The sequence below is a fragment of the Gopherus flavomarginatus genome, chromosome 4, assembly GCF_025201925.1.
Source record: "Gopherus flavomarginatus isolate rGopFla2 chromosome 4, rGopFla2.mat.asm, whole genome shotgun sequence".
NCBI classification, from domain to species: Eukaryota; Metazoa; Chordata; order Testudines; family Testudinidae; genus Gopherus; species Gopherus flavomarginatus.
In genome coordinates, this window is record NC_066620.1 from 68,233,289 (window position 1) to 68,257,541 (window position 24,253).

At 42.7% G+C, this 24,253-nt stretch overlaps 1 protein-coding gene across 10 annotated transcripts in view; it reads right to left on the minus strand.

The window, feature by feature from the left end:
* The window catches only part of LTBP1 (latent transforming growth factor beta binding protein 1), a 358,939-nt gene that overhangs the window by 198,563 nt on the left and 136,123 nt on the right, over window positions 1–24,253 (minus strand). For all 10 annotated transcript variants that reach the window (XM_050951316.1, XM_050951315.1, XM_050951321.1 and 7 more), the window contains one exon: window positions 4,690–4,914. In XM_050951316.1, the coding sequence (XP_050807273.1) occupies window positions 4,690–4,914 (225 nt within the window). The remainder of the gene's footprint in view (window positions 1–4,689; window positions 4,915–24,253) is intronic.

The following is a 24,253-nucleotide window of genomic DNA, read 5'->3' on the forward strand; positions in this document are numbered from 1 at the left end:
GGGGAGGCCGGCGGTCCGCGTAACTGCCGGCCTACTGGTGAGGGGGGGGGAAACCGGAGCGCACCGCGGGGCTGGCTGCCTGCTGAAAACGGGGGGGAGAGACCGGAGAGCACCACGGGGCTGGCTACATGCTGGAAGGGGGTGGGGAGACCGGAACGCACCGCGGGGCTGGGGGGGGACCGCGAACCTGGTGCCCTGCACTCAAGTATCTCTAAATTCTCAACAGGGTTTCCTACTGCCAGATATATCACTGCTGCGTGTTACCTGGGAAGAGAGGGAGGGTCTTCTACAGCAATGTGGATTCCGCCCTGGCCCCTATGCAGCTTGCCTGTGTGCAGCCATGGTCCCCCCACCCCTCGCTGCACAGTGGATTGGACGCGTTAGCCTGACCGGGACAAGGACCACGGTGGCTCTCCCTATAAACTTGCGAAAGCACATTGCCCACGCTCTGGCTGCAACTTTTCAAGAGATTACCGAGGCAGATTACAGAGACGTGATAGAGCAAATCAATGGGCTATTCCACGTTTAGGCATGCATGCAGGCAGCCATAACCCCCCCTTCCTCTCCCAAAACATAAAAATCTGCTTACCCCGAGCACACTCCGCAGCTTCTTCCTCACCAGCAACTTCCAGCTGCTGCGACTGGCTAGCCTCTTCCTGGCTTGAGAAGAGCTCCTGGCTGCGTGCCTCCTGGGACTCTGGGGTGTCTCCCTCCACGCCAGTAGCCTCACTGTCGGCTTCCTCTACACCCTCCCCCACTTCTCCCTGCTCTGAACTCTCCATCGTGCTCCTAGGATTGGCAGTGGGGTCACACCCAAGTATGGCATCCAGCTCCTTGTAAAAACGGCAGGTTGTGGGGGCAGCTCCTGAGCGGCGATTTCCCTCACGGGCTTTGCAGTAAGCACTCCTCAGCTCTTTTATTTTGACCCTGCACTGCAACGCGTCCCGTTCATGGCCCCTTCTCAGCAAGGACTGTGATATCTGCCCATAGGTATCATAATTTCTCCAGCTGGAGCGCAGCTGTGCTTGCACAGCTTCCTCACCCCAAACACTGATGAGGTCCTGCAGCTCGGAATTATTCCATGCTGGGGCTTGTCTGGGGCGTGGAGGCATGGTCGCTGATTGATTGATTGATTGATTGCACTCCACACCTGGCTGAGCAAACAGGAAGGGGATTTTTTAAATTCCCGGGGCATTTAAAGGTGGGGTCAGCTGAGCCCAGGGCAGTGGAGTGTGCATGATTACCAGAGAGGCTTCTAAGGTATGCTGGGATACCTCCTTATACCACGGAGGTCAATAAAAGCGCTGGTGGGCGTCCACACTTGCTGACCAGCGCTGGATCACCAGCGCTGGAATCCCTACACCCAAGGCTCGACCGGGTGTACAGCTAGCGCTGCAACCAGGGAGTTGCAGCGCTGGCCGTGCTTTGCAAGCGTGGCCACATCCTAAGTTGCAGCGCTGTAACCCCCTCACCAGCGCTGCAACTCTCCAGTGTAGCCATGGCCTTTGTAAGCACTGGTGGTGATAGGCTAAAGGTTATGGTGAATGGCCTACTGAAGATTGGATACAATACAGTGTGAAGTAAAACAATTCTCATGTATTATACACAGGAAAGCTGTAATGAACAGGTTCAACATACAAACAATATTCTCAAATGAAATATAGTTAGGTTGTAGGTAGGTATTAAGTATTTTCTCACCTCTAAATTTTGTGTTTCCAAGAAAACGGTTTCAGGATTGGTTATGAGCCTTACAACCATTTGAGTTATTAAATAAAAGCATTTAATACATGCAGTTCAAGATAAAATTTGAAAAAAAAAAAACTCCACAATTTTTAAGTTGCCACAGTCCAGTTAGAATTCAGTATTTAGTCTTTGCATCTGGGATATTTTCAGCATCTGTTAAATGTACTTTCCTCTAATGCACTCCTACAGCCAGTCAGACAAGTGGGTATAACTCCCCTTTCAAACCTTCATAAGAAGTTAAGAACACACAAAAGTCTTGTCACACTGCTATCTCTATAAAGGATGTTAGCTAATCCTGCTTAGCTGTTTTTCTGTCTCCAGCAGATGCAGCAGCTCTTCTTTATGGTTAAATGTTCCTTTGCTAAAACTCTTTAATTCCCACAAGGCTTAGTTAGTTTCGTCTGAGGTGGTTTTTTTGGTAAAGAAATTATGTTTGCTTTTCCACCTCTTTTCCTCTCGAGTACCCTGTGACAGGCATTTTCAGTGTATCCAGTCTATCTTGCTTAAAAGAAGCAGCCTTGTAGTAAAAGTTATTGCACTGCTTTCTTTTTAAGTCTGAGAAGCCACAGCTTTAGGCTAGGCAGAGTTCCCAGGAATTAGCTGATGGGAACCCAGCAAATATGCCTCCACAGCTTTACTGGTTTTTAATTCCCCACTCGGTTTCAGAAAGTCAGAACTTCTTAATACCGTAAGAGGTCTGTTGTAGTCAAGGCAAAACAGGGAAAGGGGAAAATACTGCCAGAAGAAAAAAGGTAAGCCCTCTCTCAGGAAAATCTTTTGTCTAGGAATTGATACAATTATTTTAATGTCATTTTGCACTACATAAGAAAGACAACAGAACATGGCTATTCCTGGCAAACAAAACTGGTTCACTTACATGAATTCATTGCAAGTGGACACTCCTTTCAGGCTAGTATTGTGCCTTCTTTCTGACTCAACAGTTCTCAGCAGGCTGATGTTGACTTAGGTGCCTTGCTGGCTTCTAAGTCCATCTAGCTCTGCTAGGGATGTTCAGCCAATTCAAGACTGTAGGGTGACAAAATTGGGGCAGGGTGTGGGGGGTAATAGGAGTCTATATAAGAAAAAGACCCCAAAATCGGGACATGTGGTCACCCTATCAAGACTTTGACAAATCAAGATGAAAGTGCTTCCTCCCAGGTAATGTTTATCCCGAAGACCCTCTTTCTCCAGGTCTTCAATTCCTATTTAGCTGCACTCTTAAACTTTGCTTTCTGCCAGTCTCTTACAGGCAATATATTTCTTCCTCTTATCCAGAAAAGGAGCATTTCTCTCCCAGTTGGTCGATGTCCTCATTGGAGATGGAAATGGGAGGCAAAGGCAATGGGACTGGTGATGACCTTGATGGGGAGCTTCCTTCCAAAGGGGTAGGAAAATTCCTCACATGAGTAAGAAATTTGCTGTACTTTTCAAGCTAGTTACCTGTACATTAAATCTGAAGGATGACTATGGTCAAACATAAAAAGAACTATTCTTCTTTATGGGTCACCATTTCACACAGGATATCTTAACCTCTAATGGAATGCTCACAGTAATAAGCGTTGGTCACATTAAGTATACGGCAGTTTGATCCTCTTGTTTAAAAGAAAAGAGGAAAGTAATTTTGGTAGCCCAAGATAAGGTTTAGTATTTCCACACTGATAAAATAACCTGTTTTCCAAAGGATTGGGTAGCAGCCCTGCCAGTCTGATTTACTGAAGAATGGAGATGGAGCTTAAGAGAACCTTCTCATTCTAATGTAGATGACTACTTGTATTTCTTACACAGCTATTGCCTCTTTTGATAATAGTTATTAAGTTAGATTATACCTGCCATAAAGATACAATTAAGTTGGGTTTGTTTTTAGCAAAGCGATTCAGAAAGTAAATGTGAACATTTAATCCCAACAGAAAATTATTTTTAAAATTTATTAATTCAGATGCAACAACATGGAAAAGTTGGCTGTACGTTACCAACTACAGTCAAAATCAGGTTGGTTATTCAAACAAACAAAAAATTAGTGTTAAATTACTGAATTGTGGAATTTAACTGTGGGACTCTCCACAAAAACAGAAATAAACATGGATGAAACAGACTGATAAATAATCCTCTGAGTTCATTTTTTATCAAACAATGTCAAGCATCATCAGCATGTCAGTTGCAGCAAGCAGGCTGAAAGAGACTCTGATCTCTTGGTTTGGTCAAGATTACTGGTTTTCTTCTCAGATTCATCTTGTTTTTAAATAAATACTTTTCAGTGTTTAGACAGCAGTAGCACCTTATCTGTGATTTCATCAATCTTACTTGAAATATTGTTCTTTTAACTGAAATTCTCTCAAACTCCTGAAGTGATATTTATGATCCATATCCTGGCCTCTATAAGTTAAATGTATCACAAACAAAAAACAAACAACCTAGGCATACAACAGTTCACTGAGAGTGAGAGATAAATTGTAAGGGTAAACATGGATTCTGTTTTCATTTTAACATTGAGTTAATTATGTTGGAAGGCAACCACTCTCTGTCTCATACTAGTGGGAACTTAATAACTTGCCACTTTAACAGTCACAGGTAAATTACAGACTGCATTCTGGAACAGTGTCTTCAGTCCTTCCCCATGTGAACTCTGGCTATGCACCTGACAGGAGAGAACTTTGTTATACCAAAGAATGTGGCACCCTTTTTAATTCTGTGATCTGGACTAAATTCTACCATGAATTAAAGTAAAATTACCTTATCAAACTCATTTCAATAACACTGTGTTTCTTATTATTCCAACCATCTAAGGAAAATAACTTCCAATCATTCGGGTAGGTTCTGGAGTCAAGCTGTGGTATCTAGATTCAAACTGTGTAGACAGATGTCGTTATCATTACTGGTCTGACAGCCACAATTTGAAAGTAAAACTAGCTCCAAAGAGAAAAGCATCCACGAGAGAAAAAAAGTTACCTTTCACTCCTGGCTGTCCAGGCATAGTCAGTGGTAAAGTATGTGTAGAGTGGATGACATGTGATCCAACCGTCTTGCTTGCCTGCTGTGGTTGATGGTAACGTTTTGGAGTATTGGCATTTTTCGCTGGGATTTGACAGAGTTTACCAGTATAATTAGGAGGGCACTGGCATTTATCTCTAGAACTGCACTGGCCACCGTTCATGCACGGAAGGTGACAAATAACTGAAAGAGAAAAAAAACCAGAAAAATACAGAGATGTTGTTAATTTCTCTTCACCTGCGATTATTTTTAGCACTATCTGATGATACATAATGGTGCTACTGATAGCGGTAGAGAAGGTAGTTAGCTGGCCTTCCTTTTTCTGACATTTGTGGAATTGCTGTCCATTTGAGACAGGTTTTTACTTGCTTAGTGGCAGGGCCAAACACTCTGCTTATTACCTCTGTATGGTTCATGTGTCTGGCTCTCTTCACATCAAGCACAGTGTGTGTATTTCTTCCTTAGGAACCTAATTGATTATATTTCACCATATGACAAAAAGAATGCTAGGTTTAGAAGCATCCCTTGTGTAAATCCTTGTGTGTGGGTACCACTTCCTGGAAAATCTCTCTCTTTCTGAAAACTCTGAGGCCTGCGATCCCTCTGGAGAGAAGGATAAAACCCTGCCAGATCAGACAATGCTGGGGGTGAATTTCCCATTTCCCCCATGTGATCTAGTTGTTCTTTGAAAATCTGTCTCCTATTTAGGGTAGCTTTATATATATATTTTTTTCTGACATGAGCCAATATTTATATAATAATAGATATACTATATATTCATTAGGATAATTAAAATGCCAATTAGTTTTATTCCAATAATCTAAGAAACATAAGTTCCAAGTTCTAAAAATACTTTAGCACCTACATAAACACCTACCTATGGCTGATAATTTCTGTGCCAACTTGTACTTTCATGTCTATATAATTTATCAGATCAAACATAGAAAATATTAATATTAAGTGCAAGATTAAGTCCCCAAGCCATAAAAGTGAACATTTAACAATAAGTGGTCTTTTACATCTGAGGTTCATTCCATTCTAAAAATATAGCACAGTGTTTTAGAATCTACTATAATTTAGTTGTATTGTAAAAACTTTCAGAAACTAAATCAAGCAGAAAATACAAAAGGATGTTGCTCAGGATAAGCTAAAGCCATTTCTGTTATTCTTTTTACATAACAATAAGATTCTTGGAGACATAATATAGCATTCACTTGTAAGCCATATTTTTTCTTTTTACGTCTTGATATTTTGCTAGATTTAAACTGTTTGACTGTATTGAATTACAAGGTAATTTGAAAGCCACAGCGTGTGGCAGGTTGTATGTGTACATTGTCCGTACTACCCCAAGTGGTGTAATCTTTTGACAACCACTGCATATTGCTCTCTTAGAGCTACTATAAAAGGTCAGTACTGGAAAAAGAATGTGCATGTTGTGTGTTGTAACAAGATAAACTAGGAGATTTAGAAGTCTCAGGAGTTCCAACTGAGCTGCATAGTTCATTTGGAGTATAAAATGAATTGGAAAAATAAGCAATCGGATTGGCTCTTAGCAGAAGTATAACCACATTATATTGACAGGATTTGGAACTTGTTTGCCTAATCACTGGACAGATATTACTATATCTACATACAAATGTAAACAATCTAAAATGTTTTTCCATTCTATTATACAAATATATATTTAATAATTGTTGTCTGCTTATCTCATTTTCATTTTATAGGAACGGATTATAAAAGGACTACAAACTGTAGCACTATAAATGAGCATAAAAAGATCTAGCAGCTTTCAGAATACTGACTGCTTTAACCCATGTCTTATGGTGTGTACCAGCAATCTGTTGTTGTGGCTTAGCTGGAAAAAACAGCTGTCTTTACAGAAAAGTAGTCATTTCAGAGAAAGGAGAAATGTTTCTGATTTGAGCAGGGACTGAAACACACAAAATTGCATTTCCTCTTAAAGGTTTTTGGCATTTCTTAAAAAAATCAGCTTCTCTGTGAGCGGACAAAAATTAACACTTCTCGTGCAATAGCATGACATCAGAGGGACCTCATGTTTCTGTGTGTTCTGATCCCTTTGCAGGATCGGGGCCTAAAATAGAATCATGTTTGAGTTCTTGCACAAGTAATAACTGTTCTGAAAATATTTTGCAACGAGGCAGTGTGTGCAATGTTAATGTGATATTGGTTTTAGATCACAAGGGAGTACAGTGAAAAATTCCAAATACAATTCTCTGTAAGGCTGCATGCATCAGCAGAGAGACAGTCTAGGAAACTAGGAAGAAGGAACTAGTATTCTCTCTGAGGCGCTCCTAAACCATAAGAAACCTGTCATTCTTGTCAGTTCTGTCTCTTTAGGTAATGAAATAATGGGGAAAATTCATCTCTCAGTTAAACCAGAGTAAATCTATAGTAACTCCTCTGAAGTCAACTGAGCTATTCTAGATTGAGACTAGTCTAATAGAGTAGATTCTGGACTCACATCTTAAATTGTTGGTTAATTTTTTTTTTTTTTTGTGACTAGGTTGCCCAGTTCTGCTGCTGTAATTTCTGCAGAGTTGGAATGACAGGATTATCATATGGATAAAGTGGACTCAAAAGGACAAGAGGTACTTGGGAGCAGTAGAAAGAAAACGGCTACTCTGGCCTCTTCTTTTTCAACCATCTGGGAAATATAGGTTAATAAAGAGTGAAGTGCCCTGGGGAAGAGACCGCTGCAAATATAAATTGATTTTGAAGCCAGTATTTGTTTGAACAGCTCAGGTTCTGGGCAAACACTTTTTTGTTTTATTTTGCCATTAAGCTTAAGGAACTGAAACAAAACATTGAGTTTTTTTGCATAAACACCGATGAGCAGCATCCAGACAAAGGACCTCCTGAAACTATAATCTGTTTATCCCTGGGCTCATTGTTATAATTGTATTTCAAGGAAAGGAAAACCTTCACTGTAATGATGGAATCACCTAGCTATTTATAGTCTAGTAATAACAATGTGGAGGAATAGGAGTATAAAATAACAGAAGAAATTTCAGTCTGCTGACAGATAACCCACAAGCAAGGGGGAAAAGAAGAGAGAAAGAGACTAATTTGCAAAATAAACTACTTGCTTCAAAATATACACATACCAAGTTAGGTGCCAAAACTGTCCAACATCTATTAAGGATCCACCACTATGGGATGGAGCAAATCAAGATTTGTGCTTGATTCATAAATGAATCTATCATTTTAAAAGGTACCAGCTTTCATTTAAAACTGGGTTGGGGAATGGGCAAAAATTAAAAATACTCTCCTGATCCTCCAGTGGTCAATTAGTAATTGGCTTTGATTTCTGTGAGTGTTACTAAGTGCTCTGGCCAGGCAATTACAGTTCAAAATCAGCCAGTCATAGATGATTTGGTGAGACTCCCTCCATCTTGTGTCTGGTGAGTCAGGACAAGTGATAGAAAGAGATACCTGGCCTGGGAAATCTTTAGTATTTGCAAGATAAATCCTGGTAAAAGTTGCTGTGGGCATAACTTGCAAAGCAAAGGGGCTGGAATCGGGAGCGTGGAAGGTATGAAACAATTGAGACCTAGTTTGTCACTGTAATTACATCATATAATTTGTTTTCACGGCTCTAAACTCCTTTAAAGAGTTCCAAGTAAACTTAATACCGTAGTCAAGTTTGAAATTTTTAATCCAATCAAAATAATGTGCAACAAACCAAATTCCTGGGACCTAATTCCTCCTAATCCTCAGAAAATAGCCTATACTTATCTAATCAAGCCCTAAACATGGATGGAAACTCCTTGCCTGTAACAAAGAATCAGCTGAAGATGGCTGTCAAAAGTTTCCCATCCCCTTGTGTCCCTCTCCAAATACACACACAAGCTAATGCCCTGCACTTCCCCATTAATCTTTGCCTTTTCTTTTTACAAGTTAACAACCACTCAAATTTAGTCACATATAGAAGTACTTAATCCCAGATCCTTTGCATAAAATGCATAGGGCAGGCTCTCTCAAGAAAACTGCAATACTTTTAATTAAAAATAGTATTTACACTGGATACATCAGAAACTAGCAGATTTTTTTCTGAGGGTTCCAAATTGTCCAGCACTAATATATATGCAGAGATGGAGGCTTGTAATTCTTTCTCCTGTATTAGGAAAATTTGCTAAGCACTTAAAAAGCACAGGGAGTAGTACAGAAATACAATTTGTCATAGACTGGAAGAGACACTTGTTTTAACAGAAGTGACAAATCAGTGCACACTAAGTTCCTCTAACTCAAATTCTTTACATACCAGACATTTTTAGACAAAAGACCAAAGTCAGAGGTGTTCCCTTATATTCAAAACCTATTCCCATTTTCTGATTACAAGATAGCCTAACTAGGTGTAACTTGTACCTTCTGGCTCCTTGGTGTTTAAATTAAAGTAAGTGGTGTTATACTTAAATTGCATATTCCTGTACTCCCGTTTATTGTTTTTCTTGCTACATTCCTCTCTCCTGACCCCTCAAAAGGCTGCATTTCACCATATTAGATTCCTTTATACTTAGCAGCAAAGAGTCCTGTGGCACCCATGAAAGCTCATACTCCAATATGTCTGTTAGTCTATAAGGTGCCACAGGACTCTTTGCTGCTTTTACAGATCCAGACTAACACGGCTACCCCTCTGATACTTTATACATAGGGCATGGCTACACTTGCAGATTAAGAGCGCTTTGAGTTAAACCAGCCTTCGTGGAGTGCAGTAGGGAAAGCACTGCAGTCTGTCCACACTGACAGCTTCAAGCGCACTGGCATTGGTGGCACTTGCAGCAGCAGCATTGGGAGAGGTTCGTTATGGGCAGCTATCCCAGCATGCAAATGACTGCTACATGCTTTTTAAATGCGGGGGGGGGAGTAGAGTGTGACAAGGAGTGTGTTGTGCGTATGTGGGGGGAGAGAGAGTGGGTTTTTGGAGGGCTGAGAGCATGCCAGCATGCTGTCTTGTAAGTTCAGACAGCAGCAGACCTCCCCTTTCCCCCGCCTCTCTTGCTCTCTCACACAGCATTCCACGCTAATGGTTGCTTCGTCTCGGAGCAGATAAGCGGCCGGCTGTGAGAAACGGAGCTTTCAAACGGCATATCTGCATTCCTACAGTGATTCAAAACAATGACAAGAGTGGCCACTTGACTTAAGGAGATTATGGGACATTTCCAGAGGCTGATTAGAGCGCAGTAATGCAACACCTCGTCCACACTAACACCCAGGAGTTGTAGCCAAGGCACAGCAAACGTTATTCCTCTTGCTGAAGTGGAGCACCGGAAGCGCTCTAGCTGTGGAGTCAGAGTGCTCTAAGTGCCTTGCCAGTGTGGACGGAAAGTGAGCTAGTATGCCCAGGGCTGCTTTAATGCACACTAACTCGCAAGTGTAGCCAGCCCTTAGACTAATGGCTCAAATTCAGAAATGATGGGTATGGAGGTGGCGGTTGTTACAGGTTGATGAGTAGGAATGAATTTAGGTAAGTCTAACAGAGTCTAAGCGTGTCTCATGTTACAAACACTGATCATGGAGATGGAGAGGGGAGAACAGAAGGAATAGTAAATTGCACCAATTTAATGGTACATTAATCTCTAGATTCACCAATGTATTTATCCCCAAATCCATACAAATGGTATGTCTACGCAGCAATCAGAGGTATGATTGCAGCACGTGTAGATATACTCAATCTAGCTTTGATCAAACAACAATAGCAGTGAAGTCATGGCAGCAGGAACTTCAGCATAGGGTATGTCTACATCTACAATTTTGCAGCGCTGGTTGTTACAGCTGTATTAGTATAGCTGTATAGGGCCAGCGCTGCAGAGTGGCCACACTTACAGCAACCAGCGCTGCAAGTGGTGTTAGATGTGGCCACACTGCAGCGCTGTTGGGCGGCTTCAAGGGGGGTTCGGGGAACGCGAGAGCAAACCGGGAAAGGAGACCAGCTTCGCCGTGGTTTGCTCTCGCGTTCCCCGAACCACCCTGCAAACCGCAGGGAAGGAGACCTGCTTGCTCGGGGGTTCGGGGAACGAGAGAGCAAACCGGGAAAGGAGACCAGCTTCGCCGCGGTTTGCTCTCGCGTTCCCCGAACCCCCCTGCAAACCGTAGGGAAGGAGACCTGCTTGTTCGGGGAACGCGAGAGCAAACCGGGGAAGGAGACCAGCTTCGCCGCGGTTTGCTTTCGCGTTCCCCGAACCACCCTGCAAACCTCAGGGAAGGAGACCTGCTTGTTCGGGGAACGCGAGAGCAAACCGCGGCAAAGCTGGTCTCCTTTCCCGGTTTGCTCTCGCGTTCCCCGAACCACCCAGCAAACCGCAGGGAAGGAGACCTGCTTGCTCGGGGGTTCGGGGAACGCGAGAGCAAACCGGGAAAGGAGACCAGCTTCGCCGCGGTTTGCTCTCGCGTTCCCCGAACCCCCCTGCAAACCGTAGGGAAGGAGACCTGCTTGTTCGGGGAACGCGAGAGCAAACCGGGGAAGGAGACCAGCTTCGCCGCGGTTTGCTCTCGCGTTCCCGAAACCACCCAGCAAACCTCAGGGAAGGAGACCTGCTTGCTCGGGGTTCTGGGAACGCGAGAGCAAACCGGGGAAGGAGACCAGCTTGATTACCAGAGGCTTCCTCAGGTATGCTGGGATACCTGCTTATTCCACGGAGGTCAAGAAAAGCGCTGGTAAGTGTCTATACTTGATTACCAGCGCTGGATCACCAGCGCTGGATCCTCTACACCCGAGACAAAACGGGAGTACGGCCAGCGCTGCAAACAGGGAGTTGCAGCGCTGGTGGTGCCCTGCAGATGTGTACACCTCCTAAGTTGCAGCGCTGTAACCCCCTCACCAGCGCTGCAACTTTGTGATGTAGACAAGCCCTTAGTCTGTACAAGCTTGCCTGGAATCCTAGGCATGTATTCAAAAGCAGCTAGCCTGTGCTGAAGTCTGTGCTGCTGTGGCTTCTCTGCTATAGTTACTTGAGCTAGTTCGGGTATGTTTACACGGGCTGCAACTGTGCTTCTGATTACTGTGAAAACATACCCATAGACAAAACTCTTTTTCTGAGAGATGTTTTAATGCAGTACCTAGATGATTATTTTTAAAGGTGAATATATAACAAAAATATTAGTGTTGGACATAAACATTTTTTCCTAATATAAGCCCAATGGCCAGAAGCACCAGAGAGGGAAAAAGCTCTGTATCCCATCTATTGGTAAAAAGGGTAAAGTGCTAAAATAGAGAGCTTTGTTTGCATAGGCTATCTATCTACACTTCCGACTACTGCTACTCGCTGATCCAAACAGTGAGTGGGGTTTGGTGGGGGAAGTGGGGCAGCCAATGGACTATTTCTTGTGGGACATTCTCACTGGCAGTGGGAAGGGAATGAGATAGACTAGTGCCAAAGTTACTGGAAAGGAGCATTTTACTCTTTATTCACATATATATTCTGTTTCTGTGTTTTCTCAAGTTAATGACTATGTTCCCTTTCCACTAATAAAGATTTCCTTATTTGTCTAGTCTCAGAGTGCTTGCGAGTGGGCAAGTTCTGTCTTTACCCCAAGAGGGTTCATTTAGTTTTCTCTGGTTTCAAGGTTTGCGGCTCTAACCAGTTACATTATTGGTGACGAGGGACCCTACATTTACTGAAACCAGCCCTATTTGCTTCCATTAACCACCTGTGTCATGGTATAATTCCCCATTCTGAACCTTAGCGTCCAAAAGATGGGGTACCAGCATGAATTCCTCTAAACTCAATTACTAGCTTAGTACTTGTAGCGCTGCCACCAACTAGGAATTTCAGTGCCTGGTACACTCTGGGTCCCCCAAAACCTTGCCTGGGGACCCCCAAGACCCAGTCCCTCTGGATCTTAACATAAGGAAAGTAAACCCTTTCCCTCACCGTTGCCTCTCCCAGGCTTCCCATCCCTGGGTTACCCTGGAAGATCACTGTGATTCAAACTCCTTGAATCTTAAAACAGAGAGGAAAATGCACCTTCCCCCCCTCCTTCTCTCTCCCCCTCCCAGACTCTCCCTGAGAGAGAAAGTAATCCTAACACAGAGAGAAATTAGCTTCTCTCTCCCCCTTCCCTCCTTTCTCCCCACCAATTCCCTGGTGAATCCAGACCCCGTCCCCCAGGGTCTCACACCAGAACAAAAAAACAAACAATCAGGTTCTTAAACAAGAAAAGTTTTTAATTAAAGAAAGAAAAAACAGTAAAAATTATCTTTGTAAATTTAAAATGGAATAGGTACAGGGTCTTTCAGCTATAGACACTGAGAATACCCTCCCAGCCTAAGTATACAAGTACAAATTAAAATCTTTTCAGCAAAATACCAATTTGAACTTCTCCCAGCCAAATACACATTTGAACTTCTTCCAACCAAATACACATTTGCAAATAAAGAAAACAAACATAAGCCTAACTCGCTTTATCTACTTAGTACTCACTATTCTGAATCTATAAAAACCTGTATCAGGGAGATTGGAGAGAAACCTGGTTGCACGTCTGGTCTCTCTGAGCCCCCAGAGTGAACAACAACCAAAAACCAACAGCACAGCACAAAAACTTCCCTCCCTCAAGATTTGAAAGTATCCTGCCCCCTGATTGGTCCTCTGGTCAGGTGATAGCCAGGCTCACTGTTCTTGTTAACCCTTTCCAGGCAAGAGAGATATGAAGCACTTTTGTTCTATTAACTCTTACTTATCTATTTATGACAACCTGACAGAAGGATTACACAAATTATAACAAGAAGCTGTTCAAAAGAAAATATAAAAACATTGAACACCATGATTTGCTATTAGAGATATCCTTAAAATTAGGAGAGTGTTCATGAAGGTACTTCAAATGTTTCCAGTAGGGACAAAGACAAAGTATATCACAACATTTTCTAGGGCAGCAGGCTAAACTCAGACAAAAAATCTACTTTAAATCTGCTGATATGGTAAGCACAAGAGGATAGATATTGGGCTAGATTCTCAGCTAGTGTAAATCAGCATATCTCGACTGGAGCTTTGCTGATTTATATCAGGCCTGGTCTACACTACGCGTTTAAACCGATTTTAGCAGCGTTAAACCGATTTAACGCCGCACCCATCCACACTACAAGGCCCTTTATATCAGATTAGGGTTAGTGTGGCCGCAAATCAACAGTATGCCTCCGGGCGGTATCCCACAGTGCACCACTGTGACCGCTCTGGACAGCAGTCTGAACTCGGATACACTGGACAGGTATACAGGAAAAGCCTCGCGAACTTTTGAATTTCATTTCCTGTTTGGCCAGCGTGGAGAGCTCACCAGCACAGGTGACCACGCAGAGCTCATCAGCACAGGTAATCATGCAGTCTCCTGAGAATCGAAAAAGAGCTCCAGCATGGACCTCACGGGAAGTACTGGATCTGATCGCTATATGGGGAGAGGATTTAGTGCTAACAGAACTCCGTTCCAAAAGACGAAATGAAAAAACATTTGAAAAAATTTCCAAGGCTATGATGGCCAAAGGCTACACCAGGGACTCAGTGCAGTGCAGAGTGAAAGTTAAGGAGCCCAGACAAGCCTACCAGAAAACCAAAGCAGCAAACGGAAGGTCCGGGTCAAGGCCGAAAACATGCTGCTTCTACGCTGAGCTGCATGCAATTTTAGGGGGCTGTGCCACCACTACCCCACCCCTGTCCGTGGATTCCGAGGTGGGGGTTGTAATCTCAACCATGGCTGAGGACTCTGCGGAGGGGGAAGATGAGGAGGAGGAGGTGGAAGAGGAGGACGACCTTGCAGCAAGCACACAGCACTCCGTTAGCCCCAACAGCCAGGAGCTTTTTGTGACTCAGACAGAATTACCCTCCCAGCCCTCCCAAGCCACTAGCCCAGACAGTGAAGCCATGGAAGCGACCTCTGGTGAGTGTACCATTGTAAATATAAAACATGGTTTAAAAGCAAGCGTTTTTTAATGATTGATTTGCCATGAAGGCTTGGGATGCATTCGCGGCCAGTAAAGTTACTGGAAAAGTTTGTTAACATGTCTGGGGATGGAGCGGAAATCCTCCAGGGACATGTCCATGAAGAGCTCCTGGAGGTACTCCAAAAGCCTTTGCAGAAGGTTTCTGGGCAAGGCAGCCTTGTTCCGTCCACCATGCTAGGACACTTTACCACGCCATGCATGTAGCAAGTAATCGGGTATAATTGCATGACAAAGCATAGCTGCGTATGGTCCTGGTGATTGCTGGCATTCAAGAAACATCCGTTCTTTATCTCGCTCTGTTATCCTTAGCAGAGTGATATCGTTCATGGTAACCTGGTTGAAATTCAGGAATTTAATTAAGGGGACAGAGATGGCCATTTTCCTACTGGGCTGTTGCTTAAAAGAAATCCTTCCTTGCACGGAGCCAAGCGGTGGGAGGGGAGGAAGGATAGCGCTAAGCTTTTTTTGCGTTTGGCTAGCAGGAATCGTCCCAGCTACCAGCCATGCAGTGGGGGGCGGAAAGGGGGGTGATAAGCAGTGATCTTCCATGATACCAGCCATGCGGTGGGGGGAGGGGTAAAGCAATCATCCTAGAGAATTGGATGAGGGGGTTGGCTTCTGCTGCTGCATGTTAACAGGAAAGAAGCATCAGAGGGCACTGTGTATCAGTTTCACACATACAGAATGGGAGGAGACTGTCTAGGAAGGAGTATGGCAGAAAGAGATCTAGGGGTCATACTAGACCACAAGCTTAATATGAGTCAACAGTGTGATACTGTTGCAAAAAAAGCCAATGTGATTCTGGGATGCATTAACAGGTGTGTTGTAAACAAGACACGAGAAGTCCTTCTTCCACTTTACTCTGCGCTGGTTAGGCCTCAGCTGGAGTATTGTGTCCAGTTCTGGGCACTGCATTTCAAGAAAGATGTGGAGAAATTGGAGAGGGTCCAGAGAAGAGCAACAAGAATGATTAAAGGTCTTGAGAACATGACCTATGAAGGAAGGCTGAAACAACTGGGTTTGTTTAGTTTGGAAAAGAGAAGACTGAGAGGGGACATGATAGCAGTTTTCAGGTTATCTAAAAGGGTGTCATCAGGAGGAGGGAGAAAACTTGTTCACCTTAGCCTCCAATGATAGAACAAGAAGCAATGGGCTTAAACTGCAGCAAGGGAGATTTAGGTTGGACGTTAGGAAAAAGTTCCTAACTGTCAGTGTAGTTAAACACTAGAATAGATTGCCTAGGGAAGTTGTGGAATCTCCATCTCTGGAGATATTTAAGAGTAGGTTAGATAAATGTCTATTAGGGATGGTCTAGACAGTATTTGGTCCTGCCATGAGGGCAGGGGACTGGACTCGATGACCTCTCGAGGTCCCTTCCAGTCCTAGAGTCTATGAGTATATGAAGGCTGGAGAAGCCAAAGGACAATGGCTTACCATGGCCGCATGCAAGCTGAATTCTGATACTCGGACCTGCGTCTGTGATATCTGTAACACCAGAGCCGCAGGCACTCAATATTAAGATGCAAAATGCGACCTTGTAGTGAAATCACATGTGCTACGTAAGGTGAATAGTGTTGTTCACTGTGAAAGAGTTTAACCATTGTTCTGTAAAATGTATCTTTTAAAATACTTCTCTCCCTTTTTTCCCTCCCTCATGCAGCTGCACATTTTTCAAGCCTCCCTACTCCATCCCGAAGGCTCTCTCAGATAAGGCGGAGGAAAAAGAAGACGCGAGACGAAATGTTCTCGGAAATCATGGAAGTAACCCGCAATGAAAGAGCTCATCTGAATGACTGGAAGGACGTACTAGCAAACTACAGGAAAGATGCCAGTGAACGTGAGGACAGGAGGGACGAACGTGAGGATAGGAGAGACGCTCGAGATGAGAGGTGGCAGCAGGAAGATCAGCAGTGGTGGGATGCAACACTGGAGCTGCTGCGTGATCAAACTGATATCCTCCGACGTCTGGTGGATCTTCAGGAAGAGCAGCGGGGTCACAGAGTGCCGCTGCAGCCCCTGTGTAACCACCCTCACCACTCACCATGTTCCATATCTTCCTCACCTAGACGTGTAAGAACGCGTGGGGGAAGGCTTCGTGCACCTGCCCACTCCACCCCAGTGGACAGTCCAACCAAAAAGCTGTCAATACACTGAAGTGTATTTAATGGCCTTTTCCTTCCCTCCTATGCTCCTCCCAAACCACACCCGGGATACCTTGTCAGTTCTCTGCCTCTTTTTATAATTACTTTTTAATAATGAATACATGATTTTAAACGATAGTGACTTTATTTCCTTAAGCAAGCTGTAATCGAAGGAGGAGGGTGGGTTGCTTACAGGGAAGGAGTCAATAAAGGGAGGGCGTTCATGAAGGGGAAACAAACACAGCAGTCACACCGTACCCTGGCCTGTGATGAAACTCGTTTTCAAAGCTTCTCTGATGTGCACTGCTTCCTGGTGTGCTCTTCTAATCACCCTGGTGTCTGGCTGCGCGTAATCAGCGGCCAGCTGATTTGCCTCAGCCTCCCACCCCGCCATAAAGGTCTCCCCCTTACTCTCACAGAGATTATGGAGCACACAGCAAGCAGCAATAACAATGGGGACATTGGTTTGGCTGAGGTCTGAACGAGTCAGTAATGTGCGCCAGCGCGCCTTTAAACGGCCAAATGCACATTCTACCACCATCCTGCACTTGCTCAGCCTGTAGTTGAACAGCTCCTGACCACTGTCCAGGCTGCCTCTGTATGGCTTCATAAGCCATGGCATCAAGGGGTAGGCTGGGTCACCCAGGATAACTATAGGCATTTCAACATCCCCAACTGTTATTTTCTGGTCTGGGAAGTAATTCCCTTGCTGTAGCAGTTTAAACAGAGCAGTGCTTCTGAAGACGTAAGTGTCATGAACCGTTCCTGGCCATCCCATGTGGATGTTGGTGAAACGTCCCTTGTGATCCACCAGTGCTTGCAGCACCATTGAAAAGTACCCCTTGCGGTTTATGTACTGGGTGCCCTGGTGCTCTGGTGCCAAGCTAGGGATATGGGTTCCATCTATCGCCCCCCCACAGTTAGGGAATCCCATTGCAGCAAAGCCATCCACTATGACCTGCACGTTTCCCAGAGTCACAACCTTTCGCAGCAACAGCTTAATAATTGCTTTGGCTACTTGCATCACAGTAGCCCCCACAGTAGATTTTCCCACTCCAAATTGATTCCCGACTGACCGGTAGCTGTCTGGCATTGCAAGCTTCCAGAGGGCTATTGCCACTAGCTTCTCCACTGTGAGGGCTGCTCTCATCTTGGTATTATGGCATTTCAGGGCAGGGGAAAGCAAGTCACAAAGTTCCATGAAAGTGCCTTTACGCATGCGAAAGTTTCGCAGCCACTGGGAATCGTCACACACCTGCAAAACTATGCGGTCCCACCAGTCTGTGCTTGTTTCCCGGGCCCAACATCGGCGTTCAATGGCTAGAACCTGCCCCATTACCAGCAGGATCTCCAAAGTGCAGGGGCCCGCAGTTTGAGATAATTCTGTGTCCATGTCCTCACCACTCTCGTCGCCACGCTGCCATAGCCGCCGCCTCCTCTTCGCCTGGCTTTGCAGGTCCCAGTTCAGCATAGACTGCACGAGAATGCACGAGGTGTTCACAACGGTATTGATCTGAGCAGGGCCCATGCTTACCATGCTATGGCGTCTGCCAGAGCAATTCAGGGAAAAAGGGCGCGAAATGATTGTCTGCCGTTGCTTTCACGGAGGAAGGAATGAGTCATGACATTTACCCAGAATCACCTGCGACACTGTTTTTGCACCATCATGCATTGGGATCTCAACCCAGAATTCCAAGGGGCGGGGGAGACTGTGGGAACTATGGGATAGCTACAGGATAGCTACCCACAGTGCAACGCTCCAGAAATCGATGCTAGCCTCGGACGATGGACGCACACCGTCGAATTAATGTGTTTAGTGTGGCCGCGTGCACTCGACTATATACAATCTGTTTTATAAAACCGGTTTATGTAAAATCGGAATAATCCTGTAGTGTAGACGTACCCTCAGCTGATGATCCGTTTCATCATATTTAAGCGATGTTTATTACCAGTGGGCTGACAAAGTAATAATCCCAGTCCCAAACGGGTAAACAGTGGTGTCACAGTATTGTGTTTTATCCAGCTAAGGGAAACACATTATTGCCAAATACAACAAGCTTTGTGGTGCCAGTCCTGTCATGATTATGCTCGTTTTGAGAGAGAAAACAGCAGAGCAAAGCAAGAGAATTAACCACAAAGAGCAGTGCTGAAACAAGTTTATCATTTTTTTAAAATATAAAGACCTTTTTTGGGCATTTGAAAGTTATTATTTTAAATAGATAAAATAATTATTTTCTAAATTTTGAACTGGAAATAGGAGAAAAAGATGATTACATCAATCAGGAGTGGTGTCACTTATTAGTTGCCCCCACACACACACACCTCTCTAAAGGTGAAGATAAAGCTGCAGACATTATACTTCAAGACTGTTAGATAGCATGATATGCAGCAGTAAGGCTAAATTTCCCAAACAAGATAGTGACTCATATTTAAACAACCATCATTAACCTTAACTCTGCCTTATTACAATTGCAACCATGTGTATTTTCAGAATGTATTGCACTATTTTCATTTCTATAGCTGGGCTCAAGGATTCTGTTGGGGGGAATTTAGGAGGGCTACCTCCTTCCCTTTCCCCGCACCTCCAAAGACCTGAAACGTCAGTGCTGAGGGAAGGGAAAAATATGCCACAGATGCAGAACTCCCCCTTATACAAGCATGTTTCTGTTAATGACTGAGAGGTGAACATGGAGCCCAAAGAGTGGAACCTGCTATTTTGCCCCAAAGATCACCCTGAACTTTACAATTTGACAGGGATTTTGGGCTTCAGTGAAAGGATTGTTTTAGGGAGATGATACATTGCCATACAAATTGCTTCTCTCCTCATGTCATATTGTGGTGGTTGAGGCCAGCTGAGGCACATGAACTAATAGCTCCCAGATTTAAATGTGAGGAGGGTAAGGACAGCAAGTTACCAGAAAGGGTCCGGGGCTTTGGTATTCTAACCCACTGATGGTACAGCAGAGTGTCAGTTTGCCAACTCTCCGAACACATTAAGAATTATTTTCCCAGACTCTCTCTAACAGGTGTGCTGAATGGTGTTGGGTGGATTGAGGGGAAAGTTTTGGGCCACTAAATTGGAAAAGATAATTAATGTAGTCAAAAAGTCAACTAGAAATTTTGTATGTATTTTAAAATTAATTTGAACATGTACCTCAAGCTTTGAGAGCTACATTTTAAAAATCTAAATCAATGACATTTGCTTGAATTTTCATAGATTCATAGAGTTTAAGGCCAGAAGAAACCATTAAGTCATCTAATCTGACCTTCTATATATCACAGGCCATTAAATTTCACCCAGATACCCCCACAGCGAGCCCAATAACTTGTGTTTGACTAAAGTATATCTTTCAGAAAAGAATCCAATCTTGATTTGAAGACATCAAGTGATGGAGAATCCATCACCTCCTTTGGTAGTTTGTTCCATGAATATTCACCTTCACTGTTAAAAATGTTTGCCTTCTTTCTAATTTGAATTTGGTTTTATCTTCTAGTAGTCACTGGTTCTTGTCATGCCTCTCTCCACTAAATTAAAGAGCCCTTTTGTATCTGGGATTTTCCCCCCTGTGAAGGTACTTAGACACTGCAATCAAATGATCTCTCAATCTTCTTTTTGATAAAATAAACAGATTGAGATTGTCGCTGTGAGGCATCTTCTCCAGTTCACAAATAAATGTTTTGGCTCTTTTCTGCCCCCTCTCCAATTTTTCAACTTCTTTTTTAAAATGTGCACACCAGAACTGTATGCCATATTCCAGTATTGGTCAATGCCATAGACAGAGGTAAAATCTGCTCCCTATTTTTACTCACCACATGCCTATTTATACTTGCAAGTATTACATTAGCCTTTTTTGCATCTGCAATACACTGGGAGCTACTGTTGAGTTGCTTGTCCACTACGACCCCTAAACCCTTTTCAGTCACTGCTTCCCAGGATACAGTCCCTCATTCTGTAGATATGCCCTGAGTTCCTTGTTCCTAGATATATAACTTTGTGTGTGGCTGTATTCAATGCATTTTGTTTGAATAGGCTCAGCTTTCCCAGCATACGTGCTGTAACTAGAGGTGCAGAGGGGGTGGTGGTGCTGCAGGACCCCCTGGCTTGAAGTGGGTTCAATAATATACAGAGTTTATGGTATGGTTCAATGGTCTCAGCACCCCCATTATACAAATTGTTCCCCAGTGACCCAAATCATCCTGTATGACGGCCCTGTCCTCATCATTATTTACCATTCTACCAAATTGTGTGTCATCTGCACATTTTTTCAGCACTGATTTTAACTATAACTCCACATCATTGATGTAAAGGTTGAATAGTATCTGTTCTAGCAATAATACATGCAGAACCCCACTCAGAACATGGGAATGATGAAGTACTTTCCAGTCCATTAGTCATTAGCTAATGATAATTCCTCATTGAAAATTACTATTTGTGATCTGTCAGTTAGCCAATTCTTAACCCATTTAACATGTGCTCCATTGATAATTTTTTAATCAGAATGTTGAGTGGTACTAAGAAAAAACCTTTACAAAAATTTAAGTATATTATATCTATGCCTTTGTCAACTAAACTTGTAATCTCACCAAAGAATGAAATCAGGGTTGTTTGAAAAGACCTATTTTCCCTAAAACTGTGTTGACTGCTATTAATTTTATTTCTATTTATTAGTTCTTTATCAGTTGAATCTCGTATCAGATTTTTCATTATTTAGCCTGGGGCTCATTTCAGACTAACTAGCCTATAGTTATCCAAGTCATTCCACTTGCCCTTTCTGAATATTGACATAACATTACCTCTCTTCCAGGCTTTTGGAATTTACCTGATATTCCAACATTTATTAAAAATTAACCTCAGCAGACCAGAGGTCTCCACAGCCAACTCTTTTAGGCATTTGTGTGCAGATTATCTGGGTCTACATTAAAATGTTTATCCCTAGCAGATACTGTTTAATTTACTCCTTAGTTACTAATGGACTGGAAAATATGTCATCGTCCTCATGCAATACAAATACATCATCCTGCTTCATTCAAATACAGAACAGAAATAATTATTGACTACTTTCGCTTTTTCTGAATTCTTAGCTATTTTACCATCTCCATCTCGTAATAGGTCAACACCATTGCTAGGATTTCTTTTGTTCCTAATATGCTTTTAAAAACTCCTCCTCGTTGTCTTTAGCCCTGCCAGATGTAGATTTTTTCCTAATGTCTTTAGCTTCCCTTACCAATATTCTGCATATTATAACTTCCAATTTATATTGAATTCTATCTATTTCCCTTCTTTCCATTTATCTATTATATATTCCTTTGTTATGTCTAATTGCTGCCTTCACCTCACCACTGAATCAGGATGGGCTCTGAGCCAAAGTTGTTCTCTTTCCTGATTGTGTTATCATGGCTTTTTGGCCATCTAATAAATTCTTCTTAAAGAATTCTGAATTTTCATTTACATTTTTATATCTAAATTTTTCTCCCAATCAATTTCACTCATTACTTTCCTGAGCTCAGGAAACTGTAATAAAGAATGATCGTGTGAGGTGATTTAAGAAAGAATGGCATAGCTTTGAGGGTAGGATTCTGAAAACCACTGTATGCTGACCTAGCTCTATTCCCACTGAAGTCTCTGTGGGGCATGGATTTGTAAATAATTTCATGTGGGAATTACATTGACACTATCTGTATGACTGGGAATTAAGTCTCAAAAAATGGCTGTAAGTAATCCTGAGACTTTGCACGTAGCTTTAATGGAATTCTTCTCAAACAAACAAGACTTCTCTTTCTGTTACTTTTTTCTTCCTTCACAAATACAAAGTGACACATGACACACACAACACACATTGTGGTACTCAAGAGAGAGTTGAATAAATGCTGAGGGCACCTACAAAAAAACCCAGTATTTATGTCTATTTGCTGATCAATTAATTTAAATACTTTAAAAGGGATGGATTAATGTATTAATGGAATAAAATCTGAAGATATTTCCCTATTATAATAATCAGTATTTGTAAACAATAATTACATTATTTTGTAAAATTAAATGAATTTAGAACATGCTCCCTACATTTAAAAACATCTCCCTGTTTGCTTTTTCAGAGATAGAGATATAGTTTCTCTGCACTATAGTTTCCTGGCATTATAAATTTTTGAGAATATTCTTTCAAAAAGTAAAGTGGTATTTTAATTCTAGATCAAATCTTAAAAAAAATACATTTAATCAAACAAAAACAAAAAGCAACTTATCCAATCTCCTGAAATGTCCAATGTTCCCCTTTTTATTATTGATAATATTTCCATTTGAAAAAGAACATTCTTCTTTATTACTCCTTTCCAAGCTTCTCTATCAGCCGTATTCAACGTTCAATGTATAACACAGCATTTATTACATTAAAATCAGATGAAACAATGACTATGATGTGACTTAATGTAGTATTATATCTGCACTGCATGGTAGTGAGTGAGATAGCCTCTGTTCAAATAATCTATAGAAGCAGCAAAAACGAAATAAAAATAAAATACAAAAATAACCCAAAATGTATCTTCAAGCATGTTATATCCCAGTTTCCCTCCCACCTCCTTTAATATAAAATTCTCCATTTAACAAACATTCTCTAACCTCAGTAGAAAGACATGGGATTAGGATCAACTTCTGGGATGATCCTGATCTCCATGAATAATTAAGTTATCTGTGAGCTGGTGAAAAGTAGACTAGTGATCAAAGTCACCTGAGAATAGTGTCATTTTACTGTAAACAATGTGTGTATGTCTAACAAATTAGATGTAGACTAGAAAATAGGAGCCATCTACTTTTGAATAATGATATGTGATCTGTGTCTTAATCATAGGCAGAAAGCTGATAGGGTTTGGGCCGTATGAAAGACAAAATAAACTAGTACACACTGGCTCAGGTCCTTTTATCCTTACTCATGTAATAAGTTTAACTAAACTTACTGGGGCTATTCAGGTGAGTAGGGCATACAGGGTTTGGCTCAGAGACAGAATTTTCCAAGAGAGGGCGCCAAACTTGCAATCTGATCCATAAGCAAGAACTGTATTGCCTTCGTCGAGTCCCACTAGAAGTCAAGTGGATTCTGTTAGAGTGCAGGACACCCAGAAGGATCAGACTGCAGGATTGGAACCTACGTCTCATGATCTTTTATATCAGGTATAAGAAGAGTCACTAGTGCACATACAAAGAGAAAAAGTGAAGTTACCAGAAATTCAGTCCTGATTTTTTTCCAAGTACCAGTTCCTTGTCCCCACTGGCATGATTCCACTACCATCAGGATGACCTTGAATGCACCATGTATGTGAGGTGCATAGGTGGAGGACGCCATTTTGTTTCTGTATAAGCGCCAAACATACACAGAGCCACTGGGCCCAGACAGAGAAGTGCTTCCACTTGACAAAGTAAGAGTTTCACGTAGAGCCCTTT